Raw genomic sequence first — 23977 nt, 5'->3', positions numbered from 1 at the left:
AATTTTAATTTAAGATAAAATTTCAATGCAGTTATTCTAATTTTTGGTAGTTTTATTTGTTGTTTTTTACAAAAAGTTTTTATTTACTATCTCAATTTAGAGTTAATATCTCAACTGCTTTTGTACATTTGTCAATACATTAATTTAACGTGTAATATCTCTAATTGTATATAATTAAAAATTTTAAAATTTGATATAAATAACCTTTACATTGAGATGAATTAAATAAGTTCTTATTTGACAATATTTTAACTTATAGATTAAGAATTAAATATACAAAATTGAACAATATTCAAAATCCAAATAAAATATTAACTCTGAATTGGTGATAGTATATCATAATTTATTATTTTTTGAACATAATTAATGTCATTGATTCTAATTTAAATATTTTTTTATGCCTTTAATTATATATATTTTTGAATAACTTTATTTTAACATTTGCAATTTAAGTACTCATTTTAAATTTTATTGAACATGTTATATATTAATTAATTGTTAAAATGATACTTTAAATATTAAAATATTTATTTTAAGTACTCTCGTTAGCTAATCTTAATAGTTAGTTTTGTTTTTATTTTACTTAATTCATATCACCATATCTCCTTATTTCTGCTTTTTCTACTTTTACGCAAGTTAATATATTATTTTAATTATTTATATTTTAAGTTATGCTTAACTAAAAATTATAAAAGTTATATTATAAAAATATTTAATTAGATAATTTACAAAATTTCACTTAATTGTATTTTTTTAACATATTAACTGCAATATATAAAATAAATTTAACTATATTTTTCAAACATATTAACGCAGTACATAAAATTAGTTTGAAAAATAAATAGCATGAACATAACTCAGTGTAACACAGAGTACGTTGTTTCTCGTACACTCTTACGTGGCAACACCTAAGACGATTGTCCCCACCCGTGGGCTGATATTATCAACATTTGTTCATCCATGTGGGTCCCATCTTAGCTGTTCTTCAATGTACCTTTCTAGAATTTTCCTTTTTATTTTTTTAAATTTTATTTTGTCCTTTAAAGTTCCAAAACCCTACAAAAATGTTGAAAATCCTAAGTGTGTTTACTTCTCTCAAATCTCAAAGCAGAAAAACTGCAATTTCTCTCTCTACCATGAATTGCTGTTTGCAGTACAAAAAAGGTACAATTTTTTTAAAAAATTATTATTTAATTTGTAATTTTTGTTAATTATTATACTAATTTTTCCTTTGAATATTAATGATTGTATGGTTGCATGTTCACATATATTATTTTTACAGATAATTTATTAATAAGTTTTTTTTCCTGAATTTATTGCTATGAATTTTGTGGGTGTATATGAATTTTTATGTTTTTTTTCCAATTACTTTTTATTTATATAGGTTTAATTATTTAGTTTTAAAAATTTTTATAATGAATTACTGATATTTTTGCTTTAGGGTTCATTTATTTGATCCTTTCTACAGTACGTTTTCTTGATTTGATGGGTTTTGGATCTTGTTTTATCTGACAGTTCATCTATTTTTATGGAGCAAATTTTTGTACAATGAATTTAGGGCTTCTTGATACTAAATAGAATGTTATGCTCATCTTTCTTCTTTCATACATATTCTGAGATTAATTTATTGTATTCTTTTAAAAAAACAAAATTAAATAACAAGGAGTAATTAATTACAATCGTTAGAACTGATATATTAGTTCATATATAGTGTTTGTTTCTTTAGTTGGCTTAATTTATGTTGAAATCTCGATCCCAAATTGAAATGAAGACTCTCACATTGATGTTATCGTTAAAGCATACAACAATAATCAATCTAAATATGTAGAATTATTGAGAGATTGTTGGAGACAATGATTATAGGAGTACTTTAATAATATAAATCATTCATGTGATATTACAAATGGATTTTCCATTGGTGAAAATAATTAATTAAGTAATAAAACATTTTTGTTGTTGGAAATTGTAATTAGTTAATCCAATCAAAATTTTTTTAGGGGTTTTGGACTTTGCACTTTCTACTTTATTTTGATAATGGTTATCAATGTATTTGCACAACACTATGACCCTATCTTAGCTTCTACTAGATCAAATTTCGTCTAAAGTTCAAGAAATGATAAATTAATGTTTACAAATTCTTAAATGATCAATTATAATTTAAAAGTCACACTTTTTATAGTCGAAGTGTGATCACTTGTATCTTAAAGTGATCAATTAAAAATGGGCAGATTGTGAGATAGTTTCATGCAAGACGAGCTGATTAATATTTCTTGTTTCTCGTTTAGTTTTTTAGTATTGAACCAAATTTTGTTATGTGTAACATTGCACATGATAATCTTCCTTTTATTTGTTAATTTTGGTTGCTGAACACATGAAGTCAAAATTGTTAGACTGCCATTTACAACTAGCTAGGAGGATGGAAGGGATAACAATGCTAAAGCCTCATTAATATGAATCGATAGATCATTTTTTATGATCGCTAATTGAATTCTCCTCCTTCATTTGTTTTGATTTCTGTCATCTCAAGCTATAAATCTAAATAATTCGTGTGCCCTTTTCCGCTTCTGCCTTCTAGATCATTTTCGGTCTTTGTGGCTTTCTTTTTCGATCCCTAAATTTCCACTTTCCATCTTCCTAATGTGCATATCTTGCACATACAAGATCAAATTTCGTTGAGTGTTTAAATCTAGGAACGTATCTTTGTGGGTCGTGTATCTTTATTGTTGTTTTGAGTAATGTAGGTTTCAATCAGTGTGGATTTCAAGAGTATGGTACAAATAAGTTTCCACTTGCTTTCATTGGGTGAAAAGAAGTGGATTGCATAAAATTATAGCATCAATTCGGACCCTTAAGCAGATTTTTGTTTTCGTAAATAATTAGTTTTCGTACAGTCGACTTTTGAATAGTTGGATCTTACATTGAACGAGGCTTTCGATTTCATCCATTCTCATGATGGTTACTTTCTCTTTGTCGCAGGTTTTGATATTGATATACTCTTTAAATATCCATCCCAAGATTGTTTGACGATGAGAGAGAGCACGCTTGTCGACTTTCATCAACTAAGTGACTGAGTACATGCGTGCTCTCTGTCATTGTCATATAATCTAATGTTGGAAGCACCCGTTTTTATTTTTCTTTTCCTCGTGCTTGGACAGCGTATCAATATAGCAGAATACAAACTTGCTCGATCAGGATTTTGATTTTAAATTGGCTGCTGTTTGGTGTTTTTGGTAAGTGAAAAGTTTTTCATTTGCTGTTGTGGCATATATTTGTTTTCTCATTCGGGCAAGAAGCATACAATTTGTCTAATTGATGCTCTTTTTACGAAGTTTCAATAAGCTTGTCATCATCTTCAACCCAACATGGTCAGGTGGGAGAAGATGACAGACAATCCATACCCGTACTTCTAGGTGAATGTGGTCGATTTTACCCCCAAAGGTAAGAGCCTCGTGTAAAGAGGAATTTGAGGGACATCGTTGCCTCAAGATTAGAACTATTTGCCCGTCATTGTTAAATTTGATCAAGTATTATTGTTGTAGGGTTCTATGAATACAACCATTAAGAGACTTGGTTTGTGCTGCCTGTGGATTTGTTTGATGCTTCCTCAATTTTTTTTTTGCCTTTGAACTATCTTTGTGTTATCTGTGTCTACTCCCCATACAACATACTACGCAGAATTTTTCTTATGATTCATGGTAAGTGTAAGAGTTCGATAGATATCATAACAATAGGTTGGGCCGGATTGTTAAAATTTTTCCGCTGGTATTAGTTTCACGCAAGGATTAGTACATGTTTATAAAGGATAATAGGTAGTTCGTTGGTATTCAATATTTTTGTCACTATTTATTCGTCACACCTACTTGGTTTTACTAGTCCCGAATTGCATTAATAAACCCTAGGCGTCTAGCACAGCTGCGTTTCTTAGTTTGTTAGGCTTGAACTTTTTATATCATCAATTGAGCTTCTGTTTGCCCTCATTAATTGTACCTTAATGGAGTATAGTAAAATGTCTGTACTTACTAATGATGTTTAATTTCTTATTAAGGGTTAATTGGATACCATCTATCTCAAGGGTAAGGTTGCATATATCTGATCACACGTTGGAGCCACATTAGGGTTACGGAATATTTTAGTGCTTGTATGTTAAATGTTTTTAGGATTTCAGGTTGCACCGTATAAATGTTATTGTGGAGGTTTGTTTGGCTTATGATTGATGCCTTCATACATGTCAGGCTGCAAAATTAGAGTTCATTCTTGTCCAAAGCTCAATTATTGTGTCTAACATTCATGTGGGTATGTTACATTTTAGTTGTTTGTACATCTCAGTTCGAATTGTTGACTGCTCCTATTCTTTTTTGTTTTGGGAAAATTGGCTGCATATGTGTGTTTACCGGTGTATGTCATTTTGTGTACAGACGACCACCTCAGATCGTGGTGTTGGCGTGGTTCAGAGTCGTAGACAAAGATTGATCTCGTAAGTATTACTTATGAAGGCCTAACTGTACTGACTAATCTCATTACTTGTATATACTTTTTCCGTTGTATAATAGGCTTGCTTGCATAACGAAATAACTCATTAAAGCCTTCACAAAACTGATGACTTTATATTGAAAGTCTCGAGTTTCTCGGATCTACTATTCTAAACAAAATCTGGTTGGCGTATTATCATACAGTTTGTGAACTTCTTGATCGAAGTGATCTCATAGGCACATATTATTATACAGTTTATAAGGGATTAAGAGATTTTAAGACGACATCCACGTTTTACAAAACCATATTATCTCGTTATAAACATACCCTTTGTAGTCGGCAAGGAAAATCGTCTTTTTTTTTTTTGTTAAATTCAATGTAATTTTCATGTATTATGAACTTTTCGGATTATCTTTAGCTTTTGATCACATTTGGTATCGAGAACGGTTGGATCCGCCAATGTGCAATGTTTTGACGCATTGGCTGTCCATGTGCTTGGAGTCTCTTCTTTTTATTCATTTAGTTTTTGAGCCTTTTGTACAATATTTTGCTTGTTGATCTTTTGCGGTAAGAAATCTTGTCGTTTTGAGCCGCCTAGCTCCAAATCATTTATAAACACCAAGTTGTTTATGAAGAGTTGTGTCGTGTCGTGCTGTGCCATCCAAGAATTATGTCTAGTTTGTCGTGGTTTAGAACTATCAAGTGTGTGGATCGGAGCTTATCCTCGATTGTTTTCAGTCTTCGGTTTTCAGCAGGCGATGAGCTTATCTCCTCCGTGTTCGTCTTCAGTGTTTGGATGTTTGACCTGGAACTGAAATTTTGATGTTTACAATTAGGGACTCATGAAGTAATGTAACCTTCTCCAGTGAAGTTGTGCTACTGGAGATTACTACTCTTTTATTTCACCATTTATTTTGTTCATATTTTTTAATAATTCTAAACATATATTTGTTTTAATTTGTTTTTACAAACTTTATGATGAAGTTCGTTGTTAATTGTAATAATCAAGTAATAAGATTGTGGATGAATTCAATTGATCATCAAATCTTAAAAGGAATAATTATATTTTGATTCCAATATTCCTACTTTTACAAGTTAAATCCCCAATTACTAACATAAATTTTTGATTAAAATATATTTATTAATTCATGTTTTGTTAAACACAAAAGTCAAATAATTTAATTTAATTAAGTAGTACAAGTTATGAGAATATATTTGTTTTTTTAGGTTATTTGAGTAGCGTTTTTATTAAAATGCAAGTCAGTCGTCCACCGACAACAAGAATTTGGTCAACCAGAAAAATATCAAAACACAATCTTAATTCTTAACTCAATTTGTTAATGATACAACTTGCTCCAAAAGTCATCCCAAAACCTATTTAAGCCCTTTTGTCCAATGTATGAACTATTTTTGTCCATATTTTGATTTTTGACTTTTTGATTTGTTAGATGATTAAAAAAATTATTTGGTGATTGATGAGTTAGTTAAAAAGCTATTTTATAAGTCAAAATCAAATATAGGAACTTTACGTTCATATTTTGATTTATTTAATATACATTAGTGCCAATAACTAACAAAAAATTTGTAAGAAATATTTTTATAATAGACTTAAAAACTTGCTAATTTAGTAAATTTATGAGGTGTTTGGCAAATAACTGCTAGCTAATAGTTGATTATAATGGCTAGTTTGATTAATTAATTTTATCAATTGGTTTGACTAGCTGATTTTGAAGCTGTTATTTTGAGTAGTTTGTACAAAACAACTAATCTATATCAATAAGCTGTTTTAACAAGTTAATTTACTAAACATTAGTATTAGATGATTTGACCATTTAACCTTCTGTTTGTATTAAAAGAAACTAAAATTATTCAATAACTTATCTTGCCAAACATCCGTTAGACTTATCAACTAACTTTCAAAGATCAAATCAGCCAATAACTCCGACTTCTTACACCCTCGAAAAATCTCAGTTATATGTTTATGTGAGTTCGTAGGGTGATAACAATGGCCAATGAGCACATAACACGAAGCATACCATCCCCAATTACAGGATTAACAGTACAAATCAAGGGACCTGCTTTATTCCACTACATTTATTGGAACTTCAATATTTTCGGGTTTTGTTCTTCATAAAAAATGCCAAAACATCTTGCTTTTTGGTCACTCTCTACTTCTGTTTCTACTTGAAGGAACAAGAAACAAAACCCATTGTTTGATTATCACCCTTTTCCCTTTCCCTTCTCATTTTTCCCAATTCCCACAAAATGAAGCCTTCAAAATTTGTAAGTTTTTCTTCCCTTTTCTTGTTTTCAGCCTTTGATTACATTTATGATCATATAATCTTTTAGTGTATGAGTTCGTATATGTGAAGGTTAGCTGAACTTTTACTGTATGAGATCATATAATCTTTTCTATTCTGGTTACCCTTTTGATTTTGTATTGATTTATGCTGCATTGGGTGATTGGGTTGTGTTGTGAATAAAAAAGATTTCTTCTTTTATTGAGTTGTGGGTTTAAATTAATTTTTGAGTATTTAGGTTTTTATCATCCAGGTGACTGCTATTGGTGCTAAAAAACGAAGATCCTTTTCTATCAAGTCCCTTCCTACTCTGGCTTTGTTATGTGCTGCTGTGTTCATTGGTAGCACATTTATTGTAACAGATTATAAAGAGGTACATGTCAATGGTCCATACATGTTTTAATTATTGATGTAGATTACATAATTCGTGGATACTATTGGAAATACTTCACGTGCGAGGAAGATCCCACATCACTGATATAGACAAATAGTGGTCTGTGTACTTGCATATACCGCTTGGTGGGCAGTGCTCCTAATACAATATGGTTTTGGGTTATAGTAAACCTTATAAGTGTATAGGCAAGTCAACGCTCATTATCCGTTGGTTTGTGGGCTTGAGCCCATGGGTGCCTTGTGGCTTGTGGCTTGTGGGTGTGTCGACAAGAGTGGGCCCATAGGATGATTATGTGACGAATTGTCACAGCCTAACAGATACGACTTGCTTTGAATGCTATTTCTTCCATTTCCTCTGCATTTAGTAAAGAAACTCCTCTATTAATGCAATATGTTCCTTTCCTAAGCTGTTGTTCATTATCAAATATCATTGTTCGTTTTGACATTTTGCTTAACTGTTTGCCTTTCCTACTTAGACGAACTTAATTGTTGCAGAGATTCTCACCACAGGGCGTGCTGAACATTTTTCTAAGAACACAATCCATGAAGTGTCAGGTTCACGTTTAATCGCTTTCAAGTGCATGTAGTTTTGGTCAGTTAATGATGTTCGACGTTGTAACAAAGTACTGTTTTCTGCTTTCAGGGGCGATGTAAACCTATTGGAACGGAGGCACTGCCTAAAGGCATTATTTCGAGCACATCTGACTTGGAAATGCGACCATTATGGGGCACTCCAGTGAAGAAGGTTAGTAAATACTCTGTTATGGACATATAGTATCATGTTTTACCTTACAATGTTATTAGATATGTGAGTACATTCCAATCTCTTTGAAAGTGAAAACAAATGATTAGTACTTATTGATGTGCGGTATACATTACATATGCTGGTGGGTTTGACAGAGTCGAATGTACGCAACCATACCTTCGTTAGTAATAATAAAGAAGTTACTTCTGATTAGTCCTTGGTAGCACCATCCACAACTTCCCATAATAAAAGGTGCACATGATTAACGGGTCATTTTAATGTAGACCATTATAATCCAAAATCATCATCATCATACTTAGTATATCACGCTCTTCAATATAATCTAAACCAAAAAACTATAAATCTGTACTGTGCATTTGTTATATTGAGGGATGTTGGCCTTCTCTTTCCCTGATCCCTTGTGTTTTATCTAGAAATCAGATAAGAACTTATTGGCTATGGCTGTCGGTTTGAAGCATGAAGAACGCGTTGATAAAATCGTGAGGAAGGTGAGGAAAGTTTTTAATCCGCTTTGGCTTCATTGTTTTTCAGCTGTTATGCTTGATGTGCGTTATTTTCTCCTACAGTTTATGGGATACAATTTTGTCGTCATGCTTTTTCATTACGATGGAAATGTGGATGACTGGAGTGACTTTAAGTGGAGCACTCGAGTTTTACATGTCGTTGCTGCCCATCAAACTAAATGGTATGTTCATGAGATTGATTCGACTACATCATTTCTCGAAAAACATTGTTTTCCTCACAATATTTTCTTCAGGTGGTTTGCAAAGCGTTTCTTACATCCTGATATTGTTTCACAATACTCGTACATTTTCCTTTGGGACGAAGACCTAGGAGTTGAAAACTTCAATGTTCAACGGTAACTTAGTCTTTGTAAGTCTTTCGTTTTCTAAAGGGTAGGTAGTTTAGCTCCTGGTTAATTTGGTTCCTTAATTCCGGGTATAAGTTTTGCAGGTACTTATCTGTCATTAAGAAAGAAGGACTACAGATATCACAACCTGCCCTTGATCAGGAAAAATCAGAGGGCCATCGCGTACTTGTGCACAGGTTCACTTTTTAATTTGAAATGTTTCAACAGGGCAAATAACAATCGATTTTGTCGATCCAATGTCTTTCCGAACAAAGTGATAAAGTATATGATATATATTGTTGTAGATAACATATATTTTGTCCAATGTCTGATTTGGGCATTGTTGATTCCGATTATGCGGTGCACTATCGCCTTCCTACTCCAGGGGTATTACATAGATTTATTATGGAACCATCTTTACAAAAAGTTTAAGCTTATAGTTGAGACCCCAATTTATACTTTTATACTTCTATACTATGTTATTTGGACTCGGGTATACTGATGCCGAATACTGGCGCGTCCAAGTGTCGGATATGTCTAAATATTCAATTTTACGCTTAAGTGTAAGTGTCATACCAATGTCCGATTATCAAAGATCGGACACGGGTACGTAAAGCAAAATGAAGAGTCCGAGTAACATAGCTTCTATAGTATAATCTATCACGCCCCCTCGCTCAAGAGCCTTTTAGATTAGAAGTGTGAATGCAACACAAGTTTTTCTCATACTTGCCGCTAATACCACTTGATAGTAGAGGTGGATGTGATCAAATCCGTGACCTAAGCTACTATATCATGTCAAGGAACCTTCTCAATTAAAAGCTTAAGTTTATGGTTAAAAGTCTCAATTTATATTATATACTCTATCTTAAACTCGTTACTCCAAATTTTGATGCATATTTCCTTTTTTGTTTTACTTGTAGGAGAATCGACAAGGTCCTTCCTGGGGGAAGAAAGTGCAACGAAAATAGCACAGAACCTCCTTGTACTGGGTGGGTGGAGATGATGGCTCCGGCTTTCTCAAGAGCAGCATGGCGCTGTGCGTGGTATATGATCCAGGTACGCCTTTCATCACCCCATTATTGTAACGCAACAATACAACATATAAATATACTTGTAAATATCTTGAGTTAATTATACTTCGCGCTCTAGCTAAATAGAACGAGCCATATAGGCCCCTATACGATATGTGCAAGATACTGGCTTGTAACCGTTAGATTTCTTTTTCTTTACAGAGCGACTTGGTTCATGAATGGGGAGCGGAATTCCAGCTTGGTTACTGTGCTCAGGCAAATCTCCGATCTCTCTCAAGGCTTTATTTACGTTTGTTCACTACTTGTTCATTCTCTTATTTTTCGGAATATTGACTTCTGATACCCACCATTGTGTTAAAGGGTGATAGAACTAAATACATTGGCATTGTTGATTCCGATTATGTAGTGCACTATGGCCATCCTACTCTGGAGGGTACTGCACAGAACGAGGTAACATTTACGACAATATTTTGTTTTCTACATCACAAAAGGACCCTTCAATGGTTCACATTTGCCATTACTTTTGATGATAATTCATGCAGACTGATGCTAAGGCCTCTAGTCTTGAAGCCCCTAAAAATAGGGGTGAAAGTTTGGTTTTGGTTTGGATTCGATACAAATCCAAATCAAACCGAATAAAATTCGGTTTTGATATTTTCAATCCAAATTCAAATTATAATATTTATAATCCAAATTGTACCGAACCGATTTTTAAAATACCAATCCAAATTGAACCGAATAGATCGAATTGCACCGATTTGTATATTTTGCACCGAAAATCAAATTCGCATGTATTATTTCAAACTTATTCTTTCTAAAGCTCCTAAATAAATATTAATAATTTTAGGGTTTTTAATTTGAACAAAAAACTTTTAACAAAATTCTAAAAATAAGGGCAAAAATTTAAACAAACAAATGGATGATATAAAATGCCTTTAAAATTTCGGTTTTTTCAATTTTCTTGGACCCTAGACCGAGTCCAAACCGAACATCGAATTAGAATTAAAATTCAGTCCAAACCAAACCAAATTTAAAATATAGTCAAACCAAATTACTTATTCGATTTGGTTTGGTTCGGTGTTCGGTTTTTCACCAAATTACTTACACTCCTAGCTGAAAACGCTGCATCAGTGGATTCATTGGTGCTAACTGCTCGTTGATGCAAGAAACGCGGTAAGTCCTAAAACACACTTTGAACTTCTTTTTTCTCAATATCGTTCAAATAGCATTGTTAATCCTTTGGGCTAAAAATGTGGGGTTGCAGCACATACGCTCTTCATGTCGATGAGATTTGAATTCATGGTTTTCCATTACGTTGGCTCTGATACCATGTCAAAGAACTAACACAATGAAGAGAATAAGCTGATGGTTAAAACCCCAATATTTGCATATGTACTTTCAATGAAATGTGAAGGATCCCGAGTTGGATCTTCAAGCATAGTTTTTCCTTCTAAATCGACTTATTTCCTATTCAAGGTGATCATTTTGGATGGTGGACATAGCTAGTAAAAAATGTGAAATAAAAAGCTTTTTATAATAAAAAATTCCAAAACTAAATGCAAAAACAAAATATTTTCTAAAATAAACATCCTTCAACCGAACTTGAAGTACGGCATTGCCCGCTGCTAGTAACAACAGACGATTACTGAACTGAGTCCAAGTCTGCTCGACAATCGCCTCCTATTAGTAACAACGGTCGATTGTTGATCAATTCAGTTTTCGCCCGCTGTTAGTAACATCTGGCAAAGCCATACCTTAGATTCGGGTGAAAGACGCTTATCTCAGAAATTATTTTGTTCCAATGCTTATTTTCAGAATTTTTTTCAATAAAAGCTTAATTTTTTTCATTCTTTCAAAAAATTTTATGCCATGACAATAGTTCGTTATGAAAGTGGGATCGGAATCTAGAAGTTCTTTTCTGTGATTAATTTGTAATGTAGATCATTCGTCTGTAGGTGCGTACACAGTCGCAAACAGATCTAGAGCGATTCAAGAATACATGGAAGAAAGCTGCAAAACACGATAAGTCCTGGACCGATCCATTCAGCAACCTATGAAGCAGAATACCTGATAATTTTCGTGCCCTTGATCGTGATTGAATTCTTCGTAAATTTAATGATATGAAGATCACAAGCATCAATTTGCCAGATAAAATTTAAGCTACTGCTGGGAAATTTTGCTTGAACAGAATTAGTATATGGAGGAATGTGTTTAGTCATGCACAAATACCTTGGGATGAATCCAACTTTTATTTATACATTTACTGGTAATTTTTGATCCCATTAGCTCTAAGAAGTGTAGCACAAAAATTTTACTGCATAAATGCTAATCAAAATACTATGCAATATGCATAAGATGCACTTATTTAGTGCACCAATAAAACTGAACTCTTATTGAAAGGATGGAAGTAAAAGTTCGCACGATTTCCAATACAAATATGATATCGATTGTCACGAAGGATGCCAAATGATGTATAGACTATAGTTGGCTGTTTAAATTTGATCTGTCTTCATTTGTTTATAAATCATCTAATGATCTTTTAGATCGACTCTGTAGTTTGTTGAGTTGGCCCGCTTATATATATATATATATATATATATATATATATATATATAATGTCATATAAAAAATTTAAAAAACGTGAGAATATTTTTAGGGTAATCATGCCCAAAAAATTACCTAACTCGACTTTTTATATCAAAGCTCAATAATAACCTGAACCATTCCTTTATATCAAAACTCGATAATAACTAAATCTGTTAATGATTCGTTTAAAATGATTTAATCCTTAACTTGTTGGGTCGATTTGTTTAAACACCTTTACTTTAAACCATCCTAAGGAAAAGAAAAATGTGGGGCAAATTTGGTGATGAGGTGGTAGTCTTCTACTCTCACTTGTCTTTCTTACTTAAGGTGCTTAATTCTGTATCATGTGATTACCGCCTTGATTTCCAAGTAAAGCGAGACAACTAATCTTTGAGAATTTTTAAATGTATTGCAAACATCTTTAAATATATGAAGTAAATTATATATATATATATATATATATATATATATATATATATATATATATATATATATATATATATATATATATGAAGTAAATTTAGGGAAAATTTGATGACATATTTTAAAAAATAAGGCAAATTATAAAAAAAGTATTATCATTGGTTAAAATATATTATGAAAATTTAATATTATTAAAATATATAGTCAAATAATTTAAATAAAATTCTTTTGACTATATTTTTTCTTTCATATTAACCATATATAAAAAATAAACTTAAACAATAAAAAATAATTGTATAACATCTATTTCAGAAGAGATGTAGTATCTAAAAATGAAATGAATGACAAGTTACAAGTCCTAAAAGATCAACAATAACTTTGACGTCATCGCTGACATCACTACAATTGTTTGTACATTTGTACTCCAGTAACTCCACTACTCCTTTATACTGAACTAAGGCTTTGGTTGGTTGGTATAAATAACATTACTTTCTTTCCTTAACAAACACTTCAACTCATCATGACAAAACAATCCTACATTTTTACTATCTTTAAGTAATTTTACCATCATCATCTAAAAATAAATAAATAAATAATTTCACCATTATCACAATCGTTTCCCGTGTATTTTGTAATTTTATCGACTAATTCGAAAACTCAGAAACCCGAAACTATGCAAGACATCAAACAAGCCCAAAAAGCCCATGTTCTCGTGGTACCATACCCGGGCCAAGGCCACATTAACCCAATGCTTCAATTCGCCAAACGTTTAGCTTCAAAAGGTATTAAACCCACTTTAACACCAACTGTTTACATGGTCAAATCCATGCAACTTTTTGACATACCCACACAAACAGGGCCACCGATCCAAATCCGACCCATTTCAGACGGGTTTGACGATGGTGGTAAAAATCAAGCCGGGTCCACTTCGACCTATTTAGATAGTCTCAATATCCACGGCCCAAAAACATTGGCCCAACTTATTAAGCAACTAGCTGAGGATGGGGACCCCGTTAAGGCGGTTATTTATGATGGGTTTTTACCGTGGGCTTTGGATGTGGGTAAAAAATTTGGGCTCATTGGGGTGTGTTTTTTTACTCAATCTTGTACAGTAAATAGTGTATATTACCATGTACAACGTGGGTTGATCCAACTACCACTTTCGGGTCAGGATACGGTATCCATACCCGGAGCTCCGAAGCTTCAGCAAAGTGACCTTCCCTCATTTGTTGAAAAATATGGGTCGTACCCATTTTGGTTTCGGGTAGTTATAGAGCAGTTTTCTAATATTGATCAAGCTGATTGGGTGTTGTGCAATATTTTTTATGATATGGAAAACGAGGTAAGAGAACTTAATCTATACATATACATTTTTAGGTTTATATTATATGTATTTCAATGAATTTGCGTTAATTTTCTTTTTAATTTGTTTTATTGTATAAATCTTAATAGCTACTAAATGACTCCACAACATTACAGTTAGAAGGTTCGTCAAGTTGATTTAAAATCCGCTGTTTTAGGTTGAGTTGTTTTCTAATTGTATTACTTTTAATATAAGTCGATTCAAATTCATCTACTTGTTAAGAGTTCTAATTTCTTCCTATCACTAAAATTTTACCAAAAAAATATGTTTTATTTATTTAATTTAATTTAATTTCCTTTGTTTGCAACTCATTTGCTTATAGCACACAATTCCGAATGATTATAGAGAATGAAAAAAATACATTAATCAGCCTAAATAGTGAGTTGCAAGTATTAAAAAAAGGACGGTACCTTTTTAACATTTTCAAAATTGTAAAAAGAATTTGTCAGAAAACAAAAATTAAATAGAAATATTGTAAGTCAACTCAAAAGTAATATCTCCTGCTTAAAAATATTGACCTAATTTAAAAATCAAGTCAAATCAATAAGTTAGGTGGTCGAGTTAGACTTTTTTCTTAAAAAAAATCAATCTAAGGTGGTCATTTCATATTAAGGGTCAATAAATTTTCGGTTATAATTCACTAATTTTTGATCGAATTTATCTTTTTAGGTAGTTGATTGGATGTCAACAATGTGGAAAATAAGAACAATAGGACCCACAACACCATCACATTACCTAGACAAAAGACTAAAAGATGACAAAGACTACAATCTCCAACTCTTCAAGCCAAACACAGAGTTAACCAAAAAATGGTTAGACACCAAACCCACAAATTCAGTAATCTACATATCATTTGGAAGTGCAGCCATTCTAAGTGAGCAACAATTCAAAGAACTATCACAAGGTCTAAAAAACAGTAAAAGAAGCTTCTTATGGGTAGTTAGAGAATCAGAACATTCTAAACTTCCAAAAGGGTTTCTAGAAGAAACTTCTAATCAAGGTTTAGTTGTAAGTTGGGCCTCCCAACTTGAAATTTTGGCCCACAAAGCTACATGTTGTTTTGTGACTCATTGTGGGTTTAATTCTATTCTTGAAGCATTGAGTCTTGGTGTCGTGGTTGTGGGGTACCCACAATATACTGATCAAGGGACTAATGCTAAGTTTGTGGAGGATGTTTGGGGAGTTGGGATAAGGGCTAAGGTTGATGAGGAAGGGGTTGTGAGAAGAGAAGAAGTGGAGGAGTTTATAAGAGAAGTTATGGAAGGAAAGAAAAGGGATGAGATGATGAAGAATGTGAGTAAATGGAAGAAGTTAGCTAAAGAAGCTATGGAGGAAGGTGGGAGTTCTTGTAAGAATATTGATGAGTTTGTGACTTATCTTGGTGGATGTTAGTTATATAGTTTCCTCTTACTTTGTTCTTTTGAGTTTACTGTAAATGTAATTTTAGTCTGTTGTGCTGATTTGGTGCTTAATGTTGAGATTTTCGGAGATTGATATGAATAAAGAAAAAGATTATGGTTAACGACGATTGAAATTGATATGTTGGTTCTTATAGTTGCATTGAAATTAAGACTTTGATGTTTTAGGAGATTGAAATGAATTGCTACTTAATGCTGAGATTTTAGGAGATTAAAATGAATGACAAAAAAAGAATTCCGGTAAACGACGACTGAAATTGATCTATTGGTTCTTGTACTTGCATCGGAGTTAAGACTTTGATATTTTAGGAGTTTGAAATGATTTGATAATTAATGTTAAGATTTTAAGAGATCGAAATGAATGAAGAAAAAAATTATGGTAAACAAAGACTGAAATTGATCTATTAATTTGTATAGTTGCATTGGGATTAAGACTTTAACATTATTATTATTATTGTGTTTTTATTTACTGAATTTGCTGTGTTTATTTTGAGATATGACCCTATATTATTTTTCTTGTCATCAACAATGTGTATGCTAATCACACATGCAACTCTAGTTTATGTAATTATGTGTTTTATTCTCATGTTAACTTGTTTTCCTTAATAAGAATCTTCAATACATTCATAGAAAATTCAATAAAAATGAGGGATTTATGAGTATTTTACAAAACAATATTATTTACTATGCATTCAATTGGATTAGAATTTTCTTTAGTATAAGAAGAATTTTTCCTTTCTTTTTCTTTTGGTTACAACTTACTATGCATTAAAATAAAGTGTCATATATGATTTTTATGGCCAAAAAGTGTCCATTACTTTCACCATAAAGGAGTAAAATTTTGATTTATTATATTTGCAAGAAAGATGCAAGTGGTAAATGTTTGGATTACATTTAGCGTATTAGTTTGCGTATCAAATAGTAAAAACGGTTGTATATACAAATTAAATATAAGAAATCAAAGCTGAAACTTTTTACAATATAAATGATGTTCAAATTATTTATTATTTTAGATTACTTAGCAGCAGTTAAATTTATGACAAAATAAACACTATAGAAATCTTAACTATAAACTATATAATAAATAACTATGTAAAATGACAAAAAATCTTCACAAAAATATTGTTATTCAATAAAAAATAGTTTCTTTCATAGTTTACCAAATCCATGATCTAGCACTAGTATGAAGCATGCCTTGATCAATGATGTCTCCCATGTTGGTTATGTTAAAATATTATGACATAGTAATATAATATCAGTTGTTATGTTTTAACTCTAACTATACACAAACATGGTTGTGACCATAATTTTTAAACAATCAAAAGAAAGATTTTTAAAAAGAACAAATTTATTTTTCTTTGAAAGATGAATTATGAACCCCACTTTCAATGTAAGAGAGCTATCATACGATCAATGCTTCGTACACCGTTCCTTTTTGTTTGTCCATTTTATTTTTTGCACGCATTTTTAATAAAGTTTAAGCCTTAATATCTCTTAGTATGCATCATAAAAGATATATTAAAAAATTTTACATCAAAATAAATCTAACAAAATCTCACATAAATATATATTATCTTGAATATATACTTTAAAAATCTAACTTAATTTTCTTTCTCTTAAAGTGGACAAACAAAAAAGAATAGAGAGTAGTTAATACTGCCTCTTTTCTTTGAGTTAATCTCATTTGACAATTGTATGTGAGAATTTTTTTTTGTTAAATGAAGCAAATCTCAAACTTCACCATCATTTGTCGAAATTTGGAAATAAAATTTGAAGGAATAAAAGCGTATAATATAATCTAAACTTAAAATAAAGAGTGAGTGGTAAAGGTTTGAATATATTTTAACCTCAAAGTTATTAAAAAGTTAACTTCACCACTATATGCTCTAACAAATTGATTAATATCCACTAGTTAAATTATTTAATAAAATTAGCTAATTAAATCAGTTATTCAAATCAATTAACAATTATGAATTATCACTTATTGTCAAAAACACCTACTTATATCGATGATATATCAAGGCATCAACTTGGAGACTTTTATAGTGCACTAGTACAGTACTGAGTACACAGTAATACTTCACTTTAAACATTCATGTGATTTTCTTGCATGGCCTGTCGTGCTTGGGCTGCTACCATTTTTTTTTCTGCTTAGTTTTTTTTTTTTTTTTTTGAGTAAACCTTTTCTGATTAGTTAGAGCTTTAGAACTATTAAAAAAAAAAGAAGCAAAGTTTTAAAAAATAAATTCATTTAAAATTTTTTGTTTTTTAAATTTTTATGTATAATGATATTTACACCCTAACTCCCAAAGGGATAAAGATTGTACATACAAATTAACAAACGCTCTTTTTAATCACTAATTTCAACTTTTTAAGATAATATAGTATAAAAATTAAAAACAATTAATATTTTATATAATTATTTTAATTTCCTAATAAAGAATAAATGTTAAAATAATAAAGTAAATTTTTGAATTTTATGTTCCAAAGCAAAAAAGTTACGTTTAAATATAAACGAGACATTTAATTGGAATAAGAGAATTATATAGTATTTTTTTAATACTTTTACTTATGCATAAATCAAGATAATAATAATAAAATAATACATTAAACTGCATAAAAAAATGTTAAATTGTATCATGTATAATGGAACACGGAAGCATACCATGGGTTGTACACCTATTCTCTTTGTACTTAAGAGGTTGTTACATTTTTCTTTTTATTTCGGTCATTAAGTTTTTAATATTTGTGATTTAAGAAATGTTTTCAATATTTTCTTTAATTCTTATTTATGTATATTTTTTTATTTTTCTCTCAATTTTAATCATACCTACACAATTTAATAGTCCATACAATTTAATAGTCCATACTAATATTTTAATACTTCTTTTAATTTTTTACTTGCATCCAAACACCTTTTACGCTTTGTCCAATTATTTATATTTAGAGTTATACCTAACAAAAAATTATAAAAATGTGATATTATGAAAATATGCGTCGAGATGAATCAAACAAGATCTCACATGACTATTTTTTCTCGTATAATATACGCAATATCTAAGATAGAACAATGCTAAATTGGATTTAGATGCAAGTAAGAAAATTAGAGGAAACAAATTTGTTTAATCAACTAGTCTATATGAGATCGCTAATTATAAAACATATCCATATAATTAACTTATTTTATAACTAATAAATTTTAAATTATAAATAATTACATTAACACACTGAATATATAGATATATGAGTCGGTACAATAATAAGGTTAAGTGTTGTTTAATTGTGGATGGTCTTAGTCTTGGAGACGCGGGACCGGGGAAGTAGAAGTATCTTCTAGAGAAAGAATGTCTACCGTAAATCCCTAACCCTAATACGAGGATTTGGAGAAAAAAACAACTAAATTACACGAGACCCCGTAACATTCTTATTTTCTTTTTGTTTATTTTATTTTATTTTATTCAAAATTTTTATTTTAATTTCCGCTAGACTAGACTGGCAAAAAAAAGCGAAAATTCCTGTGTCGGATCATGATAGGCAATTGGATGAGAGAGAAAAAAATTGTGAGAGTGAGAGAGCGATAAAGCTTTTCCCTATTTTCTCTCTCTAACACTTTCCTCTTTCTTTCCTTTTCTCTTTCCTTGTCTTTCTCTCTCTAGGTATTGCGCACTCTACTAGGTGAAATTCGTATCACTATGGACTGAGAATTATCTTCTCCATTCTCCGCCGTACTGGCACTATCTTCTCACTTTTATTCTCTCTTCGATTTGGTAAGTTTTATTTGTTTTTTTTTGTTTCTAATTTTGTTGTTGATCTTTTAGTTTTTGCTTAGATCGAGGCAATTTGTGAGTGATGTTTTTTGTGTCAGTTTTGGAGGATTTGTTTTGCTGAAGGATCGTATAGCTTGTAGCTTTGTACTGTTGACATTTGTGAGGTTTTGCAGTTAATTATGTAAATTAGCTGGAAATTGATGAAAAAATGAAAGGAATTCGATGCTTATGTTGTGATTGTTGTTGATTTTTCAGGAATTTGTTGTTTGAGTCTGTTGCTTTTTACTGTAGAGTTGTAGATCTAAAAATGTGTTGGTTGTCTTTTTAGCTATAAGTTATTTAATTTCTGATTAATTTTTGTTTGTTTGAGCTTATTTTATTGGGAAATGCTTTAGTTTTGGTGGTTAGCTTGCGCTACACTTAATCTCTTTAGGTTTATGGTAGATCTATTTGGTGTCTGAAGAAATTCAAGCCGCTGGTATATTATTGTTGTAAGCTTCCTTTTCTCAATTCATTTACATACCAGTTAAGAGCCTTGGTTTCATTTGTATATTGTGTACTTGTATTTATTGTGCTTGTTACTGGTTTTACTTTGGCTGTTTCTGATTTCTTTTCGGGATGGAGAATTAATATAATAGTTAGCTATGGCGTAGGGTAACTGGCTTTTCAAGCTGGTCTGTTATGCTACATGTCACACGCGCTCATCCAAAATATACAAATGTTTTTTAAGCATCGAAATTGTATAGAGACATCACGTTTGACAGTTTCCCTTTAGATGATCTACTTTGTGAAATCTAGCTGATTGTCTTAAACTCTAGAAGTTTGGTTTCATTTGAAGATGTTAATTTTCTTGGGCTCTTGGGCCCTTCTATATTCATTTGAGGATGGTAGTGATGGTTTTGGTGAATGTATTCGAGGATAGAAAGTTTATTAAATTCCATTTTACATGATTGATTTATGTGTATGTCTGTATCTCTCTTGTTGAGTTTTGACGCAGTCTGTTTCGTCTTCTGTTCCTTACTTTTTACCTCCATATCGCTTCCTAACTCTGTCATGCCGGTTTATGATTAAGGGAGGGAATGGATCTCAAAATTCTACATATGGTTAAGTTCTAGTTATTGGAGTTTTGTAAAGTTTGGGGTGCTTTGTGAAGCGTTGGCCCTTTCCTCATGTGCTCACGTACCTTATTTTTTATTCTGATGAAGGATGTAATTAGTCTTAATTATCACTATATTAAAATTAACTACTTGGATGAGCAAAAGTGTAATATATAATTCTTCAATGTCTTTCTCAATACCAAATCTTGAACTGCATGTTGTGTGATTTATTTCTTTGAAAACTATCATTCACTTCTCTCCCAATGTGTTTATGTTGTAATGTTGCCTAGATTTATATGCAGTTTCTCATCATAATTCTTATAACTATTTACTTCTTTGTAGCTATGATATTTTTATCTGATGTTATCTGCTACGGCAGTGCTTGCAAGAACTGTGCCAAGCTCCTTTTATTTTTATTATCCTTTCATTTTAGTAATTGGTGTTTCTTCTCCAGGTGTTTTGTTCAATGGAAGATACTCAGTCTGTTTCGGTGCTCATAGATTCTACGACTTCTAAGATTCAACAGCTTCAGAAGGCATTTGCTGAGCTTGAAAGTCATCGAGCTGTTTCCTTAAATTTGAAATGGAAAGAGCTGGAAGCCCATTTTCATGGTCTGGAAAAGTCACTGAAGAGACGCTTTCATGAGCTGGAAGATCAGGAAAAGGAATATGAATCAAAGACAGTTGAAGCACAAGAGATTATAGAGAAGCGTAAAGCAGCTGTTGTAGCAAAGGAGCAGGCTTCTCTAGTGAGGCTGCAGGAGAAGAGAGATGCTGCTGTGTCTGCCATTGCAAATGCTAGAGACAAGCAGCGGAGAGTATCATGTGAAGAATACTCTGTGGCCTCCACTGAAAGCCAAGGTGGAACCATGGTTGACACACCAACTGAGTCTATGATATCTGAGATAACTTCTGAATGTACTAGTGGAGCAGCGGAAGATGGAAGTCCAGAAGTACAGTCAGCTGATAATGGAAATGGGGAGGTGACATCTTATCCAGAGCTTGTCAAACTATGCGGAGAGATGAACACTGAGGGTCTTCATGATTTTATATCTGACAACCGTAAGAACCTTGCTTCAATGAGGGAGGAAATACCACAGGCTTTGAAAGCTGCCACTGACCCTGCTCGTTTGGTTCTCGATTCTCTGAATAACTTCTACCGTGGTGATGTGACAAATTTGGATGCTAAAAAGGATTCCAATCTTTTGGGTCTTCGCCGAACATGCATCATGTTGATGGAGTGTCTTAGTGATCTATTTCTGAGTTTGGATGCTGCATCAGTTTCCAAAATAGTCTCTGCAAATGTCAAGGCACGAGCAAAAGCTATTGCTGAAGCATGGAAGCCAAAGCTGAATGAACTTGACATTGAAGCTGGCAGTGGAAATTCCTTGGAGGCTCATGCATTTTTACAACTTTTATCTACATTCTCTATTGCCTCTGACTTTGATGCAGAAGAGCTGATCAAACTTGTTCCTTTAGTATCACGTCGTCGCCAAGCTGCTGATCTCTGCCGTTCACTTGGGTTGTCTAACAAAATGGCAGGCAAGTCTTGTTTATTACTTATATTTACAATACTGAAATCCTGATCAATAATACAGGGGGAAGATTTTATAAATGATACGTTGAGTTTTGGGGTTGTGATCATTTACAAATTTGTTTAGTTATCATCAAGTTTTCCTATGCTGTTCTTAAAAGACAAGGATGGACTAGTGTGGATAGTCTGGTGGGGGATTTTACTATGTGCATATGAAGCTTAGAAATTGAACGAACAGTAGGATAGGTTTTGAAAAGTAGTTCCCCCTCCCTCCTCTGCACTTTGCATCAGGTTTATAGTTGCTTAATGGTCCCATCTCCCATATCAATGTGATTAACTTTTCTTGTTAATAGGAAGAATTTCAATTTTGTTTTCTTATTTTTCTGTTCTTGACATCAGGTGTAATTGAAGTTCTGATAAACAGCGGCAGACAAATTGATGCTGTTAATTTGGCCTTCCAATTTGAGCTGACAGAGCAGTTTCCACCTGTGCCTTTACTGCATTCCTATTTGAAGGAAGCAAAAAAAGTTCTTTCTCCTGCGAAACCCGGAAATGCATCCCCTTCATCTCCTAATGCTCAGGTTTCCTTTTCATTCTTCTGTTCAAATTCTGGGTCTAGTTATGGTTACGATATTTCTTACATTTGAAATATGACGCTTGCTATTCAGGCCAAAGAGTGCCCCGCCCTCCTTTTGTTCTAGTGAATTCTTTTCGGAAACATAAGTGATGCTGGATGGATTTTTGCAAAAATGATTCATCTTGTATGTTTCCCATTGAGATTCTTGCATTTGTCCCTCTTGTGTTTAAATGTTTGGCTCTGTGCATTCCCAGTGTAACATAATTTCTCAGCTAATCCACTTTGAATTAGTAATGTGCTCAAAATGGTCCAAAATAGACCAAAACTGACCACAATGTGCTTTTCCGATTTGCGAATCATCAGCAAACTAACGAATCATGAGCAAATTAGTAAATCATGAGATAGTGCACATTCCCTTACTTGTATTCCTAGCTTCAGGCTCTGATAAAAAAAAGCTGTTAGTATCTGGACCAGCCTGTTGAGATATTAAGTGGAGTTTATGATGACGTAACTAGATAATTATACATTCTTTTACTTTGGAATTCTTTTAACTGTGCTCTTCCTCTTTTAAAGTTCCTGACAAATGGTATCATATTGCAGAATAATGAAGTGAATGAACGAGAGCTTGGTGCCTTGAAAGCTGTCTTAAAATGTGTGGAAGACCACAAGCTCGAAGATCAATTCCCTGTGGACACTCTGGCCAAACGCGTACTCCAGCTTGAGAAGGCGAAAGCAGAAAAGAAACGGGCAACTGAAGTTACTAAACCTCAATCCAAGAGACCCCGTGCTACTAACGTAGGGTATGGACCTCGCGTCACTAACATCTCTGCCAACACTTCTCCCTATGCCGCCAGGCTAACTGACAGGTACCCTCCTCAGTACGTGTTCGACAACAGACCCACCTATGTTTACACCACTGGACCCCCAACTGACAATCACTGCCCCCCTGTATTGGGGGCTCCAGCTTACGGCTTTCCTCCGGGTCACGGTAATTACTACGGTAATGGTTATCAGTACCAGGGCCCTCCTTATCTTCACTAGTTAGTGCTGATGCTAATTGGTGACTTCCATGAATTTATGTTTTTAACTGCTTAGTTTTTAACCCTTTTCTGAGATGTCAGGTACTGTTCAGTTAATCTTAGTATTAAGTGCGAAAAAGCTGAGATTAAAAACAAAAAAAAATCTAGTGTTTTAGCTCTTTTCAGTTTCATGTATAATGAGACCTTTTAATCCTCTAATATATGAACTTTGTTTTCTGTTGTACATTTCATTCTAATGTTTTCACATTTTTATTTCTTGTGCATGTGGTTAATATATATTACTATATTTCTTTTGATCGGTGTAAATCTTAATATTTGGATCATCTCACCAAAAAATATTTCTCAATTAAAGTAAAAGTAGTG

General features: G+C 32.4%; 3 protein-coding genes across 41 annotated transcripts; all 3 read left to right on the top strand.

Moving 5' to 3' along the window:
- Nucleotides 1-1042: 1042 nt before the first annotated feature.
- Nucleotides 1043-12401, top strand: LOC130800212 (uncharacterized). Of its 36 annotated transcripts, none has more exons than XM_057663624.1 (13): nt 6232-6753; nt 7009-7143; nt 7659-7718; nt 7807-7908; nt 8343-8417; nt 8496-8614; nt 8687-8788; nt 8884-8976; nt 9700-9835; nt 10012-10065; nt 10217-10260; nt 10942-10983; nt 11075-12401. In XM_057663624.1, the coding sequence occupies exons 1-13, from the start codon at nt 6736-6738 to the stop codon at nt 11103-11105; spliced, it is 1011 nt and encodes a 336-aa protein (XP_057519607.1). In that variant the 5' UTR covers nt 6232-6735; the 3' UTR covers nt 11106-12401. The 36 variants fall into 36 exon arrangements, 33 of the variants coding, with proteins under 33 accessions (XP_057519613.1, XP_057519629.1, XP_057519628.1 ...); XM_057663625.1 differs by having other exon boundaries at nt 11766-12399; XM_057663622.1 differs by having other exon boundaries at nt 6234-6753; nt 10171-10260; nt 10924-10983.
- An 897-nt stretch (nt 12402-13298) lies between these two features.
- On the top strand, nt 13299-16137 carry LOC130800211 (UDP-glycosyltransferase 74E2-like). Its single transcript, XM_057663615.1, has 2 exons — nt 13299-14161; nt 14852-16137. The coding sequence occupies exons 1-2, from the start codon at nt 13493-13495 to the stop codon at nt 15572-15574; spliced, it is 1392 nt and encodes a 463-aa protein (XP_057519598.1). The 5' UTR covers nt 13299-13492; the 3' UTR covers nt 15575-16137.
- A 2919-nt stretch (nt 16138-19056) lies between these two features.
- On the top strand, nt 19057-23837 carry LOC130800207 (FRIGIDA-like protein 3). 4 transcript variants are annotated; one of them, XM_057663611.1, is made up of 5 exons: nt 19057-19367; nt 19812-19858; nt 20919-22005; nt 22397-22578; nt 23175-23837. In XM_057663611.1, the coding sequence occupies exons 3-5, from the start codon at nt 20931-20933 to the stop codon at nt 23613-23615; spliced, it is 1698 nt and encodes a 565-aa protein (XP_057519594.1). In that variant the 5' UTR covers nt 19057-19367; nt 19812-19858; nt 20919-20930; the 3' UTR covers nt 23616-23837. The 4 variants fall into 4 exon arrangements, with proteins under 4 accessions (XP_057519594.1, XP_057519596.1, XP_057519593.1 ...); XM_057663613.1 differs by having other exon boundaries at nt 19763-19858; XM_057663612.1 differs by having other exon boundaries at nt 19119-19367; nt 19801-19858.
- Nucleotides 23838-23977: the final 140 nt, after the last annotated feature.

This window comes from Amaranthus tricolor, chromosome 14 (genome assembly GCF_026212465.1).
Source record: "Amaranthus tricolor cultivar Red isolate AtriRed21 chromosome 14, ASM2621246v1, whole genome shotgun sequence".
NCBI classification, from domain to species: Eukaryota; Viridiplantae; Streptophyta; class Magnoliopsida; order Caryophyllales; family Amaranthaceae; genus Amaranthus; species Amaranthus tricolor.
Note: the sequence above shows the minus strand (reverse complement) of the source record. Positions and strands in the feature narration are given on the sequence as shown.